General features: G+C 42.6%; 2 protein-coding genes across 2 annotated transcripts; one reads left to right on the forward strand and one right to left on the reverse strand.

Moving 5' to 3' along the window:
• Window positions 1-8,136: 8,136 nt before the first annotated feature.
• On the reverse strand, window positions 8,137-11,205 carry LOC124700167 (denticleless protein homolog). The gene is made up of 15 exons (XM_047232333.1): window positions 10,993-11,205; window positions 10,768-10,876; window positions 10,581-10,645; window positions 10,434-10,472; window positions 10,230-10,326; window positions 10,031-10,127; window positions 9,855-9,921; window positions 9,701-9,777; window positions 9,427-9,505; window positions 9,273-9,352; window positions 9,088-9,172; window positions 8,918-8,986; window positions 8,770-8,837; window positions 8,633-8,681; window positions 8,137-8,520 (listed from the first exon to the last, which is right to left on the reverse strand). The coding sequence occupies exons 1-15, from the start codon at window positions 11,203-11,205 to the stop codon at window positions 8,137-8,139; spliced, it is 1,578 nt and encodes a 525-aa protein (XP_047088289.1).
• A 5,871-nt stretch (window positions 11,206-17,076) lies between these two features.
• LOC124703964 (pescadillo homolog) lies at window positions 17,077-22,263 on the forward strand. Its single transcript, XM_047236199.1, has 14 exons — window positions 17,077-17,187; window positions 17,281-17,366; window positions 17,628-17,756; window positions 18,332-18,451; window positions 18,548-18,673; window positions 18,987-19,071; window positions 19,173-19,283; window positions 19,934-20,027; window positions 20,167-20,447; window positions 20,548-20,655; window positions 20,837-20,958; window positions 21,240-21,441; window positions 21,564-21,791; window positions 21,941-22,263. The coding sequence occupies exons 1-14, from the start codon at window positions 17,164-17,166 to the stop codon at window positions 22,034-22,036; spliced, it is 1,812 nt and encodes a 603-aa protein (XP_047092155.1). The 5' UTR covers window positions 17,077-17,163; the 3' UTR covers window positions 22,037-22,263.
• The last annotated feature ends 230 nt before the right edge of the window (window positions 22,264-22,493 follow it).

Below are 22,493 nucleotides of genomic sequence, written 5' to 3' on the forward strand. Positions count from 1 at the left end.
TGCTCTCCTACGCTGCTTGCTCCGGCTACTATTCGAAGATCGATCGCGGTGTGAAATATGATGTGAAGAATGGATGGGACTGTGAAGTGAGGTGGAGGGGAGAGGCGAGGGGTGGCATATATAGCTGGAAGAAGCGGTGACACGTAGGGAGGAGGAGGGGTACGTGGTGCTGCGGAGGCTTGCATGGGTTACACCAGTCGAGGAGGCTGACACGGCGCGGTGCTCTGGCGGCAGCCGCTGTCGGGGCTGAGCGTTGGATGCGGTATATGCATGCCATGCGCGCGTGACAGCTCAGATGGTCGTCACACTGTGACACAAACAAATTATTTGCTTGCCGGCCGCTTAGTGATTTTTTTATGATCCCCACGTTTTATATTTCTCAATTCTTATTTATTTGTACGTACGGATTTACTCTGTTGTCTTCCAGATGCAACTTCAACAGAGCTTTATTTAGCGGAAATTCAATTCAATTATCAATGTTTGTATTGTGTTTCGTAAAAAAAAATGGTTCCGTTCCTTTACCGAAAAACATATTTCGAACTGTTCAAACTTTTTTGACAAAAATTCTACATGTATGCGTGCCCTTTCCAAGTTTCTCAAAAAACTGATATTTTCAATGATCTATATAAAAAAAGAGAAAATTTAACTTGTAAAAAGCCTTACTTTAAACAACAAATTTTATCTCTTATACGCACGTCACAGGATAAGTTGATTTTTCATGAAACGACTTTGTAGCCACGTAACACGAAGATGTACGTGCGATTTTTTTTTTACATTTTAACATTCTCTAAGATGCATTTTAAAATAAACGAAGTGTATGCTCCCATGAACTAAAACCTCTTTGGTCTGCTTGAAGATTTCCAGAAAGGAGAATTGGATATTGCGAGATTGACTTATGGCATTATCACTTTAGTCCCAAAAGAAAATGATGCAGATAGGATCCAAAAGTACAGGCCTACATGTTTCTTAAATGTGTCTTTCAAAATTATCACAAGAGTCATAGTTAATAGGATCATTCAGGTGATTTGGAAGGTTGTACTTTTAAATCAAACTGCTTTCATTAAAGGAAGATATATTATAGAAGGGGTTAACGTTTTGCATGAAATTCTAAATGACACACACAAAAAGAAAAAATCTGGTGTGCTTTTCAAGATTGATTTTAAAAAAGCTTTTAACAAAGTCAAATGGCCTTTCCTTTATCAATCTATGGAAGCTAAGGGTTTTCCATCCAAATGGATTCATTTGATTATGAAGACAGTAACTAGTGTTAAGGTGGGGATCAATGTTAATGGGAAGATAGGAACCTACTTTTCCACATACCACGGAGTGAGGCAAGGTGACCCACTTTCCCTCATTCTTTTTGACCTTGTTGTTGATATTCTTGCAATTCTTGTAAAGAGAGCTGAAGGGGAGGGATTACTGACTAGTCTTGGTACAAGCCTTGTGGAAGGAGGTGTGTCTATTCTGCAATATGCAGATGACACAATCCTCCTTCTTGAAGACAATCTGGACCAAGCTAGAAACATGAAAGCGATTCTCTGTCTTTTTGAGCAAATGTCAGGGCTAAGAATAAATTTTCATAAAAGTAAGATTTTTTGTCTAGGGGGCACAGATAGAAAAGAAAATTTTGAAAGAATTTTCACTTGTAAATCTAGTTTGCTACCAAGAAGTATTTGGGAGTTCCAATTAACAAAAAAAAGCTGAATTTTTTTGATTGGGAGCCTACTGAAGGGAAAATGAGAAACAAATTAGGGCTTTGGCAAGGGAAAATGTTGGTGATGGGTGGAAGAGTTATTCTAATCAATTCATCTCTGACAAGTGTCCCTCTTTACATGCTCTCCTTTTATAGGTTGCCTGTTGGTGTGAGAGAAAAACTAGACAAGATTGAGAATAATTTTCTGTGGGATGAGACTTAAGATAAAAAAAATACCACTTAGTAAATTGGCAGACAGTATGTCTGCCAAAAGACCAAAGTGGTTTAGGGATTTTGGACTTCGAAAAAATAAATATTGATCTACTAGCCAAATGGATATGGAAGCTTTTCAATGAAGATGATATCTGGCAAACAATCCTTAGAAAGAAATATCTCCAGAAGCAAACTCTCTGCCAGGTGATCACCAAAAATGGAGATTCACATTTCTGGCAGGGTTTGATGGAGATTAAAAAAGGTTTCTTGCAGCATTGTAAAATCAGAATTGGGGATGGATCAAAAACTAGTTTTTGGGAAGATCACTGAATAGGAGAATAGGATCTTCCTGCCTGTTCAAAACCTTTCCAAGACTGTTTTTGGTGTCCATGAATAGAAATGTCAAGGTTAAGGAAGTGTTTGATGTAGGTGTAGAGATGCTCAGATTTAGAAGAGCAATGGTGGGTGAACTCAAAGAACAATGGATGAATTTGAAAAAAAATGCTAGAAAGAGTTACACTGAATAATGACCCTGATAGGTTAGTCTGGAAATTGACTGCCACAGGTGAACTTTCAGTTAAATCTATGTAATTAGCAATGCAGTTCAATGAAGTGGTACCCTACAAGTTTCTATGGAAAAGAAAGATACCCCTCGGAGTCAAAACTTTCTTATGGCTAGTGCTTAAAGGAAGTATTCTCACTAGGGATGTCCTGCTACAGAGGGGGGGGATGTGAGAAGAAATGTTTTTTTCGCGGGTGCAATGAAGCTATTAATCATATTTTCTTCAAGTGTCCCCTAGCTAGATACATCTGGAATGTAGTCAGTTGCACTTTTGGCATGAACTTCCAATTTGAAACTGTTGATCAATGCATCTCCACTTGGTTGAAAAAGTTTGGGGGGGAAGAGAATTTGTTACAGTGGGAATTGCTGCTGTTATTTGGAGTATTTGGAAAACAAGAAACTTGGCTTGTTTTGACAAAAAAAATGGCCTGGTGAACCTTTTGCAGTTATTCTGAAAATTTGTTTTTATATTAATACATGGAGTTTGTTGCAGGTGAAGGAGGACGCTAGGAACATGTTGGAGTTCTGTGCTACGGTGTTGGAAAGGGTAGCAAGGGAAGCAAGGAGCAAGGAAGTGTTGGGTCGCTTGGACGCCAAGATTGACAATGTAGAAGGAAAAATAAAAAGAAATGGAGAGAAGGGATGGAGGAGGAAGGAAAAGAAGAAAGCAGGCATGAAGCAGAAGTTTGGTTGTGAGGCGGTGCTGCTTTGCTCGATGTCTGGTTGCTGTATTCCCACCTCTTCCCTCTCTTTTTCTGCTGTTCAAGTGAACCTAGGTTTATATCTCGATCTTGGTCGGTATGTAAAACCTTAAGCGTGTGTCTGTGGGGTGTGTGGTGGTTTGGTATGTGGTCTTTGTAGAAACAAACTTGGTTTCCTTAATGAAATCGAGGAGAAAATCCCTTTTATCTATAAAAATGAACTAAAACATCATATTTATCCCTTATATGACCGTGTTTCCTTCCTGTCCCATCTCTTTGATAATTTTGCTTGCGGATGCCAGATAAATAGGGGAATAGAAAGGTAGTTTCGAAGTTTGAGATGCCTAAGTTTGTAAATTTGCTTTATTTAACTTTTAGAGTGTGATTAGATGTTAGCAGTAAATATATAGTACTACCTCCGTTTCAAGGAATAAAGCGCCCTCATTTTACGTGTTTTTTATTTGATCAAGAATTACTTCAAATAAATAAACATTTTTTGTATCATTGAAAAGTTCTTTTCAATACGAATCTAACGATAGTAATTACATATAATATAATTAATATTTTATTGCTTTTATGGTCAAAATTTGTCTTGAAATACGTGTGCGCCTTATTCCTTGAAACGGATGTAGTACTAAATTTTGATACTTATTATGGATAGGAGGGAGTAGGTCGTATCCAGTGCACCATCTCTTAACACGCTATGCTAGGTAGGGGTATATATTTTACAAAAACCACTACATCAATACATTGTCTTTTGGAATTACTATCGCTACATCCTACATGTATCTTGGGATATCGTTTCGTAGTATCTAATCTTATGTCAAAAATGTTGCTACCATTTTCTATAAAGTTAGTCAACCTTTTAGGAGAAAATCTAAAAGAATACTTATTTATGGATGAAAGGAATAGGGGTTGCATCTGAAATTAATGATTTTTGTCTCGTGCATGATTAGGCTAGTAAATTTTTACTATGTTCACGTGCAAGATTCACACGTTCGCTAAGCTACAACACCAATCTCATCTATAATATCTAAATTAAAGCAAGCAATCTTAGTGTGCCACATGGTGCAGGCCTGCCACATCAGCATGGAATGCATGTTCCGCCTTTTCAGTTGCACACCACAAGTTAATCAAAACATTGATAGTGTGGCTTCTATTTAGGCTGCAAAGGAGACCCTCATCATAGAACGTTAATGTCCCCACTCTAAAAAAAATTGTGCTACCTATTAGAGCATGTATAATAAGATTTAGTCAGCAGGCTATAAGAATTTAAAAATAATATATATGCTTAGTTGGAGAGGAGAGAAGAAAAGAGAAGGCAAGTGGGCTCTTATGCAAGAGCCAACTCTAGCACGTGCTTCTAGGCACTTTGTGAGACTAAATGGTGGATCATGTATTGATAAAGTAGTCAATGGCGGAGCTTGAAAGAAATTCATGGGCGGGCCATGCTATTGGAAACCGTAAAATAATATTCCAAATCATTTTTTTTTCTTTTTTTTCAAGGCAAAGTCAATTATTGATTGAGTCGTCTTTCCCATGGCTGTTGGCTTTTGGCTGTTGTGATCTGCAAAATTGATGAACGAATTCACAATCCAGTGAAGATGCTATAAATTGCTAGCTACAAATTTGGGGAAGAAAGAAGATTACAGAGGCGAGTAGCCTAGTAGGCAGACTAATTGGAGATGAGGAGGCCTGAAGGGGATCGATTCGGCCTGGTTGCTGATTGCTAGGTCTCCTGCCGGCCCTTCCCCATCTTGTGGCTGCGGATTGCTAGAGCTCTGCCGCCCCTTCCCCGTGCTTGAGGCTTCTGGCTGCTAGAGCTCCTTCCAGCCCCGTGCCCATGCCTGCGGTTGCGGGGCTTCAACAGTGCAGCGAACCCATGGCCGACCCTTCTCGCTCTACTGCTTCCCTCCCCTCTATCTTTGTCTGAAGTGCTATAACCCTAGCGAGTCCCTCACGCTCACGGCCATGGCTGTGTGGAAATAGTAGACTTGGGAGGAAGAACGAGGGTTCAGACTTCAGAGACAGACAGCGTACAGGGAAGGGCGTTGTGTGCTGGGCCTCACATGCATATGGGTTAATATTTTTTTTAGCAAAAATCAGGGCGGGCCATGGCCCAGGTTTGCCCCAACGAAGCTCCGCCAGTGAAAGTAGTGCATGTGTAGAGCCAACTATTGTACATGTTAGCTAGTATGTTACTCATCTTTCCAATGCACTTTATCCACAAAAGAATGTACTTCTATCTTTCCAATGCACTTTAATTACTTCTCTCTCATCGCACGGAAATCAAACCCAATAATATTAAGCACATATACTTAGTTTATTGGAGCTAAAAGAATTAAGGAGGAGACATGCATGTTTCCAATGTATTTTTTACTCCACTTCATAATTTGTCTTGGAAAACCCGCATTTACACTTATTTGTGAACAGAGGGAGTAGCTATAGATAATGTGACATATCGCATCAACTAGTAGTATTCATCTCCATAAAAGTTGTGCACTTCAAGTTCATCAGCATGGCATGCATGTTCCGCCTTTTCAGCTGGACACAACGCAAGCTAATTGAAACATTGATGTCATGGCTTCTATTTGGGTTGCAAAGGAGAGGCTCATCCTAGAACATCAATGTTCCGCTCTATAAATGCTACCTATTAATAGTGCATCAACTACTAGGAGTATTCATCTTTCATAAAAGTTGTGCACGTATTCGTCTTGAAGTTTCTAATGATGGGTTGCCCGAGTCTCGTAGAGGGCTTTTGTTAGTGACATAGAAAGTGCTACTGTCAAAGTTGCATTTTTTAATATCATAGTGGACAAGGACGTCTCTACATGCAAGATCCACATTAATGGAGACTATTTTCTAGTCCATGTACGTACTCCACTATAGGAATTGAGAACCTCCTTTACATTCAGGAGGTGATTAAAGATTTTTTTTATAACTGAAACATATATATCTAGAGAAGTGATCTTACAAAGGACAACATAGAAAAGAAGCAGTCTGACCAGTGGGGCTTGTAAGGTCGCGAGGAGATAATTCAACACATGTTTTTCGAGTGTTATTTCGGTTGTCTTGCACGACTTATGGTCTACATAATTTTAGTATTTTTGCCTTAAGCCACTCGTACTTTCTAGTATTGCCTTATATATCAACAAGTAAGTGAAAGTGGATGGTTATTTGTTTGAGGAGTTGAATATGAAACGATTAATGTTGTAGTTTCGATGGTTTCTTAAAAGTAGGTTATGTGATGTTTGTTGTTGCTCATTATTATCTAACTTTTTTTTCGGCCAATTATGGTGGTTCTTCTATTTTCTTAAGAAAATCATTGTCTTCAATTTGTAAGCTGTAATTCAACTCCATGTGTCCAGAAACTAAACTTCCATAAGTTGTCATGATTGTGGAACTGTGAGCCAAAAGAATCTCACAGGTAAATATTGAGTAGTATGACCTAAGTACATCAGTACGAGTAAGATACTACCTCTATTCATAAAAAGGATGTCGCAAATTTATCTACATTTGGTTGTATCTAGACACTCTTTAGTCTATAGATACATTCAAATTTACACAAAATCTCCGACATCTTTTTATGGATGGAGGGAGTTTTTTTTTTGTGTGACGTGTCACAATAGATTGGTCTAGTTCGGTATCCATTGCATAATAAACACATTACAGATAAATCACTCAAAGTAATTCTTGGCTCTGGATTTGCCATATATTTCATTGTCTACAGATCGTGAGGTTAGTATTGTAAAAAAACAATTTGACCTTTTCTTCTATTATTATTTTTTAAAGAAAATCTACTTAACATGATCAAACATTATGGGTAAACAATCTTTAGAACCACTGGCTATATGATCGTTGCATTAATGACTTAATGCCTGGTCACACAGTAAGACTCAACTAATCAGAGTGACATACCTAAACAAGACAGATTTTGAGTGGTTTTCAGAACAGGAATCTTTATTTATGAGATATTGGAGGCTAAACTAATTTACAGTTCTAAATCAATAATTTACTCGATGAAAATCTGCAACATAAATGTCACACAAAATACCTTTCTTTTCAGCATTACCACTAAGAAAAATGTCAACTCAAGTACATAACTCAGTAGTATCTCAGAATAGCATTGAGCTGTTATATCTCAGGTTGCCCCTCCAATACAAAAGGACGTGTTCTAGTAAAAGGGCTGTTGTGATCAAGGACACGCCTAATGGTCCATACAGTTTCAAGACATAAGTTTGTTTTTTTGTTTTTTTTTGCGAGCTCCAGAAGCAAAGAAAGATAGAATTATGTACAATAAATTCAGCCAACAGGGAAACAAATCTATTAATTTGGTTATGCTAAATACCCCCCATTATTGACCATGGTCCTTGGACCATTTGATAAGCTGACCAATCTTTGTCAGCTCAAAGGACAAACAGGATTACAGGAGTATGCAATGGACCATCATGTCAGATCACGAAAGCAGCAAAGCCGGAACTCTCATGATACAACTGGCAGCTGTCAACATCATCATTTTTGACAGATAAATCTTTATTTACTGATAATACACTAGAAGAATCTACTAACAAGGTTTAATTTTGTTAGACTAATGACTAACAAGGTTTCCTTAAAAATCAAAACCTATGGTTTTGATCTTTTTCAGACTAATGAGGAAACAATAGAAAGAGAAAAGGCATATGGTTTCAACAATAATATCATGTACAGCAACACTTCATCAGATCAATCATGAGTATATAACCACATCAGCTCCACAGAGGGATTTTGCAAAAGTTGCAGGTCTTGACACAGCTCAACACTCTGGCCTGCATAGAAGAAAAGATAGAGCTAATAAGTTAGCATTGCACATCTGTCAAGTATGAGCAGAGTAAAGTCTTGCAGAAAAACAATGTTCTCACCATAAGTTAAGAAAGCTCCTTGGAGCAGCTAAGAATCAATAATACGTTCTATTTGCCAGAGTGTCAAATTCAAGATGTGCTACTGGCAAAATAGTCCCGAATTGTTTTCCTCTTCAGCGAAGGGGGTGGATTTAGGACTGAAGAGGGACTGTCTGTTTGACCTCCTGGGCTATTCCTCGTCTCCAAGGCCTCCTCCTGGAACAAAGAATAGGCTCTCTTTTTTGCAGACTCAGGTGTGCCAAACTCCAACACCCTAGGGCGGAGAGGGGAATGTGAACTGGTTGGCAATTCACCGCCTGCACTATTGCAGGCTGCTACATCTCTTGAAGTAGTCGCTTGCTCATGGCTAGCCGATCTTGGGCACTCAATTTTTGGGGCGGTTACCCTCTTACGGATAACTGTCGGGGAGCTTATGTTGGTGCAGTCTATTTTCTTGGTATTCCATACCCGAACCTGTTGCGTAGAACATGTCAGCAACGGTTTAAAATTTCTAATGAAGTCTTTTCTTGTAGTGTTTGACAAGGCAACAGTAAGATGAAACTTATAAGGTTTTAATGAGACTCACCGTGGTGTCATCAGATGATGATACTATCTTTCCCACCTCTAAAGCACACCTGAAATTGTGGAATTCGCATTGCAACATGAGCATCAGATTGATGGTAAGTTATGAGGAAAAAATTAATCCTTGTTCATAGATCGTACCAGTCAACTGAAGTAGCTTCACCCTCATGGCCTTTTAGAACTATAGGGCCAAGTTCAGGTTGATCCACCTATGTGAGTAAATATGCATTAGCACGAATGCAGTGAACAAAATGTACAAGAAAAAAGATAACAGGAATGCAACAAATACCTGCCACAAGTATATGTTACCATCACTTGAACCGCCTAGAATATGAGTCCCATCTGGACTAATGGCAGACTGCATTCAAGCACCAAAGAAGGTGTTAAATAAAGAATACATGAAAAAAACTAAAAATATGCAGCTGGAAGAGAAAAAGGTTTGACCAGTTGATCGCTCACCTTGACAAAGAAAGACTCAATTTTGCTGCCGGTGTAACACTTTATTGGACCCTTGTCCATATGGAGAGCACTATACAGATAGATCCTGAAAGTGGAAAGCTTAGGAAGTCAGAGACAGTCTTCGCCAAGGACATCATTTATTCATTTGTTCATAGTCTGGTAGAGTGATCAAATATTATCATTACCTGTTATCCATGCATGACGCAGCTATGTACGCACCATATGAGTCTTGAGACAAGCAAGAGATTCCATGTGTCACCCCCTCCTTCTGAAACAAAGGATCAGTGAGCCTTGAAACTGAAGTACACACACATTTTGTTGTGATTGCTAGCTGCTTACCGAAGGTTGTGCTGTTGATTGAGATGTTTTGTTGGAAACGGGCGCTTTAAGGTTGCGTGTATCCCAAAGTTTTACAACGCTGGCAAACATTTATTGTAAGTATTAGACACATACTTTTTAGAAATGAAATAAAACTGAACTACAAAATTGGGTGCATTGTGTTTAAACCTGAAAGTTGAAAACTCAGAATTGTAATGTACCACATAATTATGCCAATAAAATATATGAACCTAGGTAGTAAATGCAGGATAAAATGGATGGGCAAATGCCTTACTTGTCTGCAGCACCAGAAGTGGCAATGGAGATATCATCTTTCAGATAAAGAACTGATGTGATGCTGGTTGAAGCTCCCTAAAGATGAGCAAGATTAGTCAAGTGAGTGTACATTCAACCCTAGAAAGAAAAACATTTCTTGGTAGATCAAATACCTTTGCTCGAGACCTCGTCCGACTCTTTCGCACAGGACTATGCGCTTCTTTGACAACAGCAGAAGACCTAACATGTGAGACATGCTGAAGTCAGTGAAAGATTTATATTGCTACAGGCATTTGCTGACTACCTAAAATGCAAGCATCTAGATTGCAGTAATCATAAGATAACATACGTGAGGCATGCTTCACCATGACCATTTGGAGCTTTGGGGTCACATCTTAGATCCCAGAGAGCAAACGAGCCATCCCTTGAACCAGAAACAATAAGCTCTGCACAGAAAATAAACTACTTGAATTTGGAGCTCCAAACAGACATCTGCAGACATGATGTATGAAGCTAATCTGAACAAAATCAAGCTATACAATACTAACCAGGATTGGAAGAATGACATGACAGCGACTTCACGCTGCCGGTGTGCCCTGACAGCACGCCAAGGCATTTCCTATTTTCTACGCTCCATATCTTTACCTGATACAGTCAAGCAATCCAAGTGAGATTATGCAAAAAATACAGGCAAAGATTAGTTGGTAGTATGATGAACTACACAAATTGATTGCTCATGTTGCGTTACTCACAGTTTGGTCGCCCGACGCTGTCAGTAATTGCGATCCTTCCTGCAGAAATGGCATAGAAACACTGTTGTGAGTTCGCCAGATACAGGTACACTACTGCGGAACAGAGGAAACGCCTGTATCTAGCACATTGCAGGTAGATGTGGTTACCTTGATCCAGCACACATCGAAGATCGCATTGTTGTGGGCGACCCAATCGGACAGCCTCGTTTCAGCTGCAAAGAAAATAGCAAGATTCAGATTGGGGCAAGTGGGAGCCATCTAATTTGAGCCCAAATTGTGAGTCAGAAGCGGGTGTGTTAGACCAGGGAGAGGGGGAATCCGATTCGAAGCTAACCTGACTTGTCTAGGGACGAGGATCTGGAGGGGAGGCGCCGGCGGGTGTCGTAGAGGCTAACATACCCGTCCTCGTCGGCGACGGCCAGGAGGCGGGAGACTAGCGCCGCCTGGGGGAAAGATTAAAGATTAACGCGCGATCGGTCGCCCCAAATCCAACTTTGCGGGGAAAATATGAGAAATGGGGGGGGGGGGGGGGTTGGGATCCGTGGGAGGGCAGGCTCACCTTGCAGAAGGAGACGGCGAAAGGGATGGCGGCGTCGCCGTCGTGGTCGACGGAGATGACCCCGCAGCCGCGGCCGCCGGGGTCGGAGGCGAGGTCGGCGAGGTAGTGCAGCCGCGCCGCGGAGGCGCGGGCGGAGGGGCCTCCGCCGCCGCCGAGCTCCCGGGCCCGCAGGCCGCCGAAGAAGGAGCTGGAGGATGGCGGCCTCATCGCCATCGGAGGGAGAGGGTCAGAGAGAGAGGGGCGCGAGTTGAGGTGGGGGGACGAGGGGAGACCGGACGGAGGGTTGGCGGGCGAGAGGAGGTTTATGGAGGAGTTTTGCTCCGCGCGCGGTGGGAGGCGCCGGCGGGAAGAGCTTTTTCGTAGTGGCGGCGCGGGAAAAAGGACGAGGCCGCGAAAGCTGGTGGCGGCGCGGAGCTGGGCTCTCTGCGTGGTTCGAGGGATTTGGCGCGTGGAGTTTCTGTATCGCTGGTAGGTGGGCCCAGGATCTGGTTTTTGGGCAGAGATGAATCTTCCCGGGCACGACCGGGTTGACGGTCCGTGTGCGGTGTGCACATGTTTTTTTTTTTGGTGGGTCGCAGCTGGAATGGGCTAAGAGCAAATGGGCCGGACCCGTATTGTCCGGCCCGATATACACATTCTTTGGGTGTACGGCGCAGATCAGAGCCTATACACGTGACCCAACCAGTAAACAATTCACGGGGCGTGTTTAATCCTCCGCCCGATCGGTATAGAAACAGGCCGAAGGAAAGGATACGGGCTGGAAACCCTACTCCCCTCGACACCTTTCGCCACTCCGCCACATCCGTAAGCTCACTCCAGCGAGGGATTTCGCCGCATCCGCCGCACCACCACGCCCACCCCTTCCACCACATGGCTCGCGGTAGTAGCTCCGGGAGGAGGGGCGAATTGGGGGTGGAAGCGCCCTAGCAATTCCCAACGAGAGGGTCTTCCGCAACACGGAGGAGCGCACGAAATGGAGGATCTTCGAGGGCGCGCGGAAGCGCAGCGCTCGCCGCTGGACGAATTAGGGGCTGACACCACCGAGGGACCTCACCCGGCATGCCAATTTTGGCGAGGGCATGTCGTTCGGTGGTTGCCGCCACCCCCGTTCTCCATCACCGAGCGACGATGAGGTGAGATCGGACGAGGAGGATGTGGCGCCGAAGTTGTTCGACGACGGCGACTTCGTCCACAACGACAACAACGAGGCGGCCAGCATCATGCTCGAGGCGAAGGAGCGAGGAGACTGACATCGTCCGCCATGTACGCACCTATGAGGCCGCGCAAAAGAAGCTGACGTCCGCCGCGTCAAGCATGAGCTCGTCGTCGAGCTGGCCGTCGTCCGTCGTCGCCACTCTTATATGCCCGGGCAAGGTATCCCAGGGCCGGTTTTTGGTCAATCTAGGTCAGCCGCGTAGATTTAGGTTATTTTATGTATTTTGTAAACTATATGTTGTATGTAGTTAAATTGCACCGCCGAACTCGATCTGCCGATGAACTCATATGTTTAATTCTCTCGCAAAATTCAATTTCGAGTTTTACAGATCGTGTTTACGGAACTGATCTGCACCAACTCGTAACACGGGCGAAACTGATTTTTCGGTGCCATATACTCGCGTTTTACATGTCGCAATTTTACGGGGACTGTTAGAAATGCTCTAATAAGATTTGCATAGGCATTGCAAGCGAGCTGCATGATGCAAGAAGGCGTTCCGATAGTGACTCCCATGTCGCCGCGTCGTTCTCGGGGTTCGTAAACGAAGGTGGTGGTTCACCACACCCCTTGGGGACCAAATATTTGGTTTTACGGTTGAAATGACAAGATATCGCCTAGAGGGGGTGAATAGGCATTTCAACAACTATTATGGATTGGCTTGTAAAAATGCGGAATTAAAATAACGCTTATTTTACAAGCACGAAACCTAAATATGTTAGGTTCAACTAAGTGCAACAACACTCAAGGTAAGTAAGATAGGCACAATATATATGAACACAAGCTATAGAAATATATATGTACTTCAAACACGATGGCTATCAGAAGGAAAGTAAACTCGGGTATAGAGACAACCGAGGCACACGAAGACGAAGATGTATTCATGTGTTACCTTACACAAGGTGAGGCACGTCACGTTGGAGAGATGCGGGCTACCACGAGAGTGTCCCGAACGCCACTAAGGCTCACCTTCTTCTTCAAGCCAATACCACGAAAGTCAAAGCTCTTTTCCTTATGGCTAGCTTTTCCTCCACTCCGCAGATGGCAAGCTCCACAACCTCCACAATGGAGAAGCCCGGGCCTCTTCACATCTTCCACGAAGATGTCATCGGACCACCAGCCTCCAAGCCAACTAGGAGGTCACCCCTTCAAGAGTAACAAGCTCACGGTCTCTCACTCGAACTAATCATATTGGAGAGCTTAACACTATGCAAATATGCAAAGCAAGAACACCAAGAAAAGTGCTCAAATCCTTCTCTCTCTAATCCCACCAAAGCAACAAATGCTATGGAGGAACTAGACAGGAAGAACAAGGGTGGAAATCAACACATGATTCCAGGATCTAGATCCCAAGAGTTCCCCTCACTTAGAGGAGGAATTGATCGGTGGAGGTTGTAGATCTAGATCTCCTCTTTCACCCCCCCCCCGAGAATATGCAAGGATCATGGGAGGAAAGTGAGAGGAAGCAACCTCAAGAGGTTCAACAATGGTAATAAAAACACATGCTCAAGAACCCTAAGAACCAATGGGGAAGAAGGCCCCTTTTATACCCCTTCAAGAAAAAATGACCGTTTGAGCTAAAATCGAGCCACCCGGCGCTGAGCCCGGCAGGACCGGCCAGGGTGCCGACCTACCCAACATAGGGCTCGGTGGGTCGGACCAGGTGCCAAGTAGCTCGACAGCAGCACCCGACATGCCGACCTAGGTGCCGAAAACACGACAACTTTCACATTCGTACTCCGATTGAGATGAAACCAATTTTGTTGGAAATATTGAGGCTCCTCACATAATGTTTTTATATGATTTTAGAGAGGAAGCCTCCCGACGTCAACGGACGATAAAGACGTCCAAACTCGAAAATACAATAGAAGATGCATACAGATTCCATTTTCAATGAACTTGGGCTTATTGAAAACATAGCAACAAGCTCAAGAACCTCACACAGAGAAACACGAAGACGCAACAAGAATATGAAGATGCAAATTATGCAAAGGATTGAGCTCCCTAAGGCGATGCAATCAAGTGACCCAACTGAAAGCCCTCTTGATAGTGCAACTATCTATCCTATAACCCGGTTTCTCAACAACCACCTTGAGACCGGTAAAAGGAAAACATAGCAAGGCCATCCATTTTCCTTGCACATCCCGCTTGATCTTGATGATGACGCTTCATGCTTCATTCAAGACGGAATGCTCACATGATCATTGTTGCTTTGTAAAGATTCACAAATGCTACCCCATACACCACCATGGGATAGCTCCATTGAGGCACATCTTCACATATCCATTATCACCAAATGGATGGCAAGCTTCAAGCATGATATCTTCGATATGCTCATCTTGAACTTGCCCTTCTCAATCTTGATGACATCTTCACATGGGCTATATGAGATCATACTCTTGATGCATGCCCATGACAAGATACCTAACACACATAGACAACACAAATGCACATATATAGTGGGTTAGCTCATGAAGCAAAATTGAAAAGACTTACCATACCACAAGATCACATGATCCAAAGTGGTACAATCTTTATGCTCCATGTATTGACCAACTTGAATTTAGTCTCCACTCTTATTCTTGGTCAACCTTGTATCTCTTCATGTTCTATCATAATATCTTGATCATTCATTACTTAACACATAAGCTAGAGCATGGCTAACTTGAGTTCCACACAAGAACTCCATCTTCATTTCTTCTTCTTGATCATATCATATGCTTATCCTCAAATCGATGATCTTGATACCAATACCAAAGGTATAACATCATATTCATGGCATCCACACTTGAATCCAACATATGGACTTCAAGAAATACCTATGGAATATTCCTTCATATAAACACAATGAAAACATTAGTCCATAGAGGATTATCATTAATTACCAGAAACACACTTAGGGGCAATGTACACTTACAACGTTCCCATTGCGGGATTTGTTCGATGGAAGCCCATGCCACCCTTAATACACGTTTTTTCCGCGACCCTTGTACGCGTTTTCAATGGGCTACCTTTACGGGGTTTGTTAGAGTTGCTCTTAACCTTTTGCGGCATCTTTACCTACCACTCAACTTTCGAAATTGGTGTAGATCCATCTGGTTTGTTGGTAGATGCGACACCTTAGCCACCCATATTCGAATTGAAACACATTTCCATGCATAAACTGAGCATGTCGGCTTGACACAAACTAATCGGTGGAAAAAATCCCATGTCCCTCCCGAAACCTCTCTTATTCATCCCTTAGATCTAGGCTGCTAGGCCCCTCCCCTCTCTTCTCCGGCAGTCGGCGACATCGAGCTGGGTGAGGGACCCATACTTGTATAGATGTAGTAGGTAGGTCTAGGGTTTGCATCCTCTACGGTTTCTAGCGTTATGTCGTTAGCAAGTCAGCTTGGCGCTCCCGAGTGGCACTCGGTGGAGCTTAGTTGGGGCAAAACTGGGCCATGACCCGCCCATGTTTTCTGCTGAAAAAATATTTACTCCTATGCATACAAGGCCCAGCTCATCAGAAGGCAATGGCCTGTTACGTTGCCTTTTTTCGTTGTAGCTCGCTCGACTCTCAGTTTCGTCTCTGAACATAAGCCACACCCAGGGATGGGGGACGCCTCACTATACTAGGCACTACTGATCCTAGTTCTAGCGATTTAGGCTGAAAAACAAAGGGGCCGAGGAATCAGTGGAGGAGCTAGTGGCACACGAGGCATCAACACAGTCAGGAGATCACCACACAGCTGCAGGTGTGGCGACATCACATGGGCATGGCCACCGGCCGGAGGTCTAGCAGCCGCCAAACAACGTTGCGATTGAATCCAGCCCCTATTCTACTCCAATTTTCCTACCCATGTACTATTCGTTCTTTCTCATATGCTTGGCTGCAATTTGATAGCACGGTGTGTTGTTTAGATTTTGTTTCTTCAATTTTGCGAATTTTAATAGCCATGGTACAAAAAATATTGAGTAACAGCTAATCAATCTAGGTATGGTTCAGAATCAGTTTTTTATGCTTTTTTGAGTCTGGCCCGTCCATGATTTTTTTTTCAAGCTCCGCGACTGGTTGTATGGTACTCTTCCTCCTCCTCATGGTGCTACGGTGAATGGAGTCATGTGTGGTGAGAAGCTCCGAGGCCAAAGAATTCGTCAATAAGCTCTCAAATATGGATGTTGCGTGGGTTATGTTGGTGAACCTCCGCAACTCTTTCTCTTGTGTTGCCATGGTAGCGATAGGGAGAATGCGTGGGCTGGAGTTGTTGACGGCAGACATGGGTGGCAGGGAGAAGATGATACTATGAGGTGGAGAACAATCTCGGTGGCCCAAGCCTACTGCCAACTGATGGCCAACTTGTGGCCTCTCTTCACGTCAACGAAGTTCACCGGTGTTTGTTCAACCTCCACGAGGAGGCCCTTCAAAGGACTCTCGATGACACACATCTTCTTCTCGAAGCCAAGTGGCTTTGTCCCAGAGCTGGCGAAGAAGGCCAAAGCTGGAGTCCTCAGTGTAGTGGTGGTGATGGAGTTCTTGTAAAAGTCAGGGGTTGCTCTGACGTTGTTTTATTTCTGGAGGTCCCTACTATATCCTCACCGCTTATAATTGAAGGCGTATCCAGGCCCTTCGGGGCCTTGGATAAAAAAAAAACTGGTGGAGAAACGTACGATGCCAAAAAAAATTAGCTGTAATAATGTTCATAAATAAACCAAAGAAATTTAGATACTAGTTGAAACTAGAGAAGTTTTAAGAACCACACAAGCTAAATGAAAAAAAAAAGTTAGCCAAAAGCAATTTTAGGGAAGAAATATCTGCAAGGAGGACGGCAACCGACCGAACCCCGACCTATCACTCTGCTCCAGCGGCAGCGGACCAGCCCAAGCCCCCGCCGCCATATAAACCAAAACCCTAAAACCCATCTCCCCCTCTCTCGTTTCTCCCCGTCCGTCCCCGAAGGACGACCGCCGCCGCCGCCATGCCGAAGCACTATCGCCCTGCGGTAATCCTCCCTTCTCCCTCCCTTTCTTCCAAGGGCCTTCCCCCCTCTGCCGTCCGCAGAGTCTCTTAGCCTGTTGCTTCTGGTGTGCTCCAGGGCAAGAAGAAGGAGGGGAACGCCGCCAAGTACATCACCAGGACCAAGGCGGTCAGCTACCTGCAGATTTCCCTCGCGGTCTTCAGGTCCCCTCTCGACCCCCCCGCCTCTACTCACCGCCGATGATAAATTTAGCCAAATTTTCTGTAGCGTTGATGTTAACCAGCTGCGTGGAAATTTGCTAAGTCAGCTCAAATACTCTTCATTCAGCTAATTAGTGCAATTTACCCTTCTCTATAGAGCGGCCTGTATGCCGAGAGAAGCTCAGGACATCGGATTTCGCTTGCAATTTTGCAAATTTACTGAGAAGAGCTGTGTTAATTTTTCTGTTCACGATTCTCCTGCAGGAAACTATGCATACTCAAGGGTGTGTTCCCCCGGGAGCCGAAGAAGAAGGTGGAAGGGAACCACAAGACCTACTACCACATGAAGGACATAGCCTTTCTGCTCCATGACCCTCTGATTGAGAAGTTCAGGTACTTCAGCTTCCTGGCAAAAATTTACGCTGCATGCTTTTTTATCTGTTTACCTGCACAGTGCTCTGTGAGTTGCAATTGTGTGTTCACTTTTGAAGAGATGCCATTTATTGCCCTGTTTTTGGTGATTCCATGTTGTAAGGTGATCTGATCTTACTAGTGCTACTGCCAGAGGACTATGGATCTGTTTGTGAGTTTTTGCTCGTAGCATATGATTTGTGAATGAGTTCCTGCGCTTAGGTGGGAAGCTTTATTTTTACTAGAGGGCTAGAGGCCTTTGGAAAAAGAAACCAATATCAGAACCAAGCCTTTGAAAAAATAGATCAATATCAGAACCAACTTACTGTAGGCAATCGTAGAGCCATCTGCTATTCAATTTGCACTCCTTCCGTGCAGTGCTTTGTATCACTACCAATGCTAACCTATGGTACAAGAGGACACTGTTTATTGTCACGTGAACTAAATACAGTATGCGTATATTAGACCACGCTATTCCCGAGTTATTGTTTTGTGATATAAGGAGCCTGTTGGCAACTATGATTTTGTAATGCTATTTCCTTCATGGTTGATTTCAGGGAAATGAGGGTTCACAGAAAGAAAGTTAAGAAGGCTTTTGCTAAGAAAAACAAGGATCTTGCAGACAGATTGTTGAATCGTCCACCATCTTACAAACTCGATAGGCTTATCATTGAAAGGTACCGAGTGAGTTTAAGATGATTCTTTGGGGGTTGTCCAAACTGTGTTATCTCTACATAACATGATCCATCTTTTTTCTTATTGTTACTGTGCAGATATCCAACTTTTATTGATGCCCTTAGAGACCTGGATGATTGCCTAACGATGGTGCATTTGTTTGCGGCGTTACCTGCTGTTGAAGGTGAACGTGTGCAAGTACAACGAATTCATAATTGCCGCAGGTACGTTCAGTTTGGGAATTACCTGAGACCTGTAATGCCCAAATGGGATTTAAGTTCCCACTCTTTACATCTGGTCATCATGTCTTTTGCATTCCCCACTTTTATAGCCACTATAGTGCGTTGCCATATCAGTGGTTTTGTGAGGAAGAATTTAAGGTTGTGAAAGTATATATTTACTGGTAGCCAGGAAATAATTTTAAAAAATCCCTGTAAATGTGAAGTACTTTGGCGTTTGCCTCTTTTTTGCTCTCCATATATACAGCATTGCCCTTGCATCATTTTGTTAATTTGGAGGAATCTTTGGACATTGTAGGTTAAGCCATGAATGGCAGGCATATATTTCTCGAACTAATTCCCTGCGAAAGACATTTATATCTGTCAAGGGCATATACTACCAGGTAACTTATGTGAAGTTATTGTCATCTGCATACCCTCTGCATTCTTATTCAGTGCATTGCGATTGTAGAGTCAAAATTTATGATTCGACTACAATTTGTAGGCTGAAGTTCAAGGGCAAAAGATCACCTGGCTAACTCCACATGCTCTTCAGCAAGTTTTAACGGATGACGTCGACTTCAATGTGATGCTCACCTTCTTGGAATTCTATGAAGTAAGCATGTGAATACTCTTTAGTTCTTCACCATTTCTGCTTTACTCAGAACATATATAATCATTTTTCTGAAAGGAAAATTGCTGTACATTCATTTAGAGTAAATTATAGTCAGATGGTGGCAGGCAGATAGAAGATAATCCTGTATGCGTTGGAATGAGGCTACCATCCGTCTGTCCTTTATACTCTGCCTGATTGTGGTGGCTTCAGTAGCTTGAAGCACTTCTGTTAGAATAATTGTAATTATCAAATTCTGTCAATAGATTGCTAGGTTTATTATTTCCATTTCCCTATTTTTTTTTATTTAAAACATCAAATATTTTTGGAAAGTTATCTTGCTTGTTTATTTTCAGCTTACATGATTTGAATTGTCTCTGTTGTGCTTACTATGTTTGTTAGACTGTAACATAGTGCTTTTTTTTGGTTCTCCAAACATTTCTACAGTTACTTGTGAAGTTGTAAATGATATTCATAAAACCACAGGATTCTACTTTGTAACTAAAATTCAAACGGAACTTGTTGCCTTTGGGTACATGTATGTACATTTCTTGAACTATTGCGAAAAACCCACTTCCTACAGTTTCCAAATGTCGATGGTATCTGGGCTATGTAGTGCTCCTCTCATTTTCGTGATTATGGTATGCTTGCAGACTCTTCTAGGCTTTATCAACTTCAAGCTTTACCATTCAATAAATGTAAACTACCCTCCTATTCTGGATCCTCGTCTTGAAGCTTTATCTGCTGGTAAGTGATGGTGCTTATAGCAGTCACGTCAGCCAACATCCTTTCTTGTATCCTCTTACTCATTTATTTTGCCTTTCTTTGTTTATGATTCAGTGACATTGTTTTCTTTGTTTGACATTTCTTGTTATGTTTATACCAGAGCTCTATGCGCTGTCCCGATATATGTCTACTGGAAGACTGCCAGGAAATCCAGACTCTAATGGGTCAACTGAGGATAAAGAGACTGAGAATAACGAAGAGAACTCAAAAACTGATGAATCTGAACTCAGATTGGCACAGCTTCAACATCAACTCCCAGCTAATGAACCTGGTGCACTAATGCATCTTGTAGAAGAATCAGTTGCTGATGATATAGAGGATGGTCCTGCTAAAGATTCTAGGAATTTATTCAGAGGCTTGAAATTTTATTTAAGTCGCGAGGTAGGTAACAGGAGTTAAGTGTACTGAAGACTATCATTTTCCATCTATTTGCCTCAGCATAAGTATTTACCTTTTCTCCTTTTTATCTTCCACTTCACAGGTGCCTAGGGAGTCCCTCTTATTTATTATTCCAGCATTTGGAGGAACTGTTTCTTGGGAAGGACAAGGAGCTCCGTTTGAGGAAACAGATGAAGAGATCACCCATCAGGTAAGTTTTGCTTGCCCATCATCTTTGAGCAGCACAATCTAAATTGGCCTCGATTTTCTTCACACAACATACCATTCCCACTGCTGCCTCCACTCCCCCACCATGCACGTGTATTCCCCCAGTTTAGTTCATCTGCTGGTTATGAAGTATTGATAGATATATCACATCTGCTGTTTTGCAGATTGTTGACAGGCCGACTCAGAGCCATGTTTTCCTCTCCAGGGAGTATGTTCAACCACAGTGGATTTTCGATTGTGTAAATGCTCTCCTTATACTGCCAACAGAAGGTTATATTGTCGGAAGGTATATCTCACTATGTCACACACACCACTCAGATACACACCACAGTCCAGTTCGTAGTGTTGGTGCTACTCTACAAGGCAAAGTTGGGAATTAGCTGACTGTTTATTTTGCGTCAAAAAATCTCTTCAATCCAAACTAAGCTTAAGAAACAGCCTTAGCTAAGTGAACATGATTTTGTGTGAGATGCATATAATGTTCCCCTGTTGATTCAAACCAACTTAACTGAACTCACACTACTCAATAGTAACTATGCTAACGTCTAGTTTTTTTGTTCATCTTAGGGTCCCTCCACCACATTTATCTCCTTTTGTGGACAATGATGAAGAGGGTTATGTTCCTGAGTATGCAGAGACCATTAAGAGGCTGCAAGATGCTGCTAAGAGCAAGGTGTTGCCTCTGCCTGGTCTAGGTGATGAAGTTCAGGAGAATTCGATGGTAGACACAAGATCCGAGTATAACGAAGTGGCTGAAAAGAAGAGGAAGGTGAGCTCCATGCCATTTCAGCATACAAGTCTCTTGTACAGTTGTACTGTGTTTTTTAGTATTTTTTTTCAGCGTATGCCTTTTGCTTTTGTGTAATTGCCTTTCCTTTTTCTCTTTCAAAGTTGGACATGCTAGAGAAGCAATACCATGAAGAGTTGAAGATGGAAATTGAGGGAAACACCTTCTCTAATATATCAAATAAGAAGGCTGATATTCCAGCCGATGTGGAAGGAGATGAATCCGAGGAAGCTAAGGAGGATGATCCTATTAAACAAGCTGCAGATGATGCTGAAGAAATTTCAAAGTCTCTCATGTCCAACAGGAAGAGAGGCCTCCTCAAAGCAATGGAGGTACGTGTCCTTAACTAAATATATGCATCCATCAATTAAAATAAACCCTGCTATCAAGCTCAACTGGATAGAATCACGTTTCTCTGCCCACGAAACCATGGTAACCTTTTTTGAGAGGTAACTAATCCGTTAACTCTATGCGATTGCAGATTGGCAAGGAAAGGAAAAAGAGCAAGATCGAGACCCTGAAGCAAAGGAAAAAGAAGGCCGAATCCAGTGCTTCTGCTAAGAAACGTAGTAGCTGATGCACGAGATTGATAATGTGGCATGTTGTATCTGTTTCCGAACGCTTTTACCAGTCCTGGCGTAGCACTGCATTCGTAGAGTTGCTGCCGTGATCAGCACATCTGCATGCGTGATAAGTAGCCACTTCTTTGGTCCTTGTGGTGTTTGCTGTCGACTAAATGTACTGAGATACTTAAATGGGAAATTTTGATCTATTTTATGGCACCATTGTTGTGCGCACCTAGTAGTTGATTAGTTTATCGGTGCACATCCTTCAGCGAGATACAAAAACTGGATACCTTTCCTTCGTGGGTTCAGTGTCAAATTACGATTTTGTGTGTCACACATAAGCTAGCGCATCATCAGTTAACAGATTCATTCTCTGGCTACGTGTACTGCTGCTGGTGTGTGTTATCGAAGATGTGCAAGTTATTTACTTGTAACTAGGAAAAGTACAGTAGTCCTTTTATTTTTCCT

This window comes from Lolium rigidum, chromosome 3, assembly GCF_022539505.1.
Source record: "Lolium rigidum isolate FL_2022 chromosome 3, APGP_CSIRO_Lrig_0.1, whole genome shotgun sequence".
Lineage (NCBI taxonomy): Eukaryota > Viridiplantae > Streptophyta > Magnoliopsida > Poales > Poaceae > Lolium > Lolium rigidum.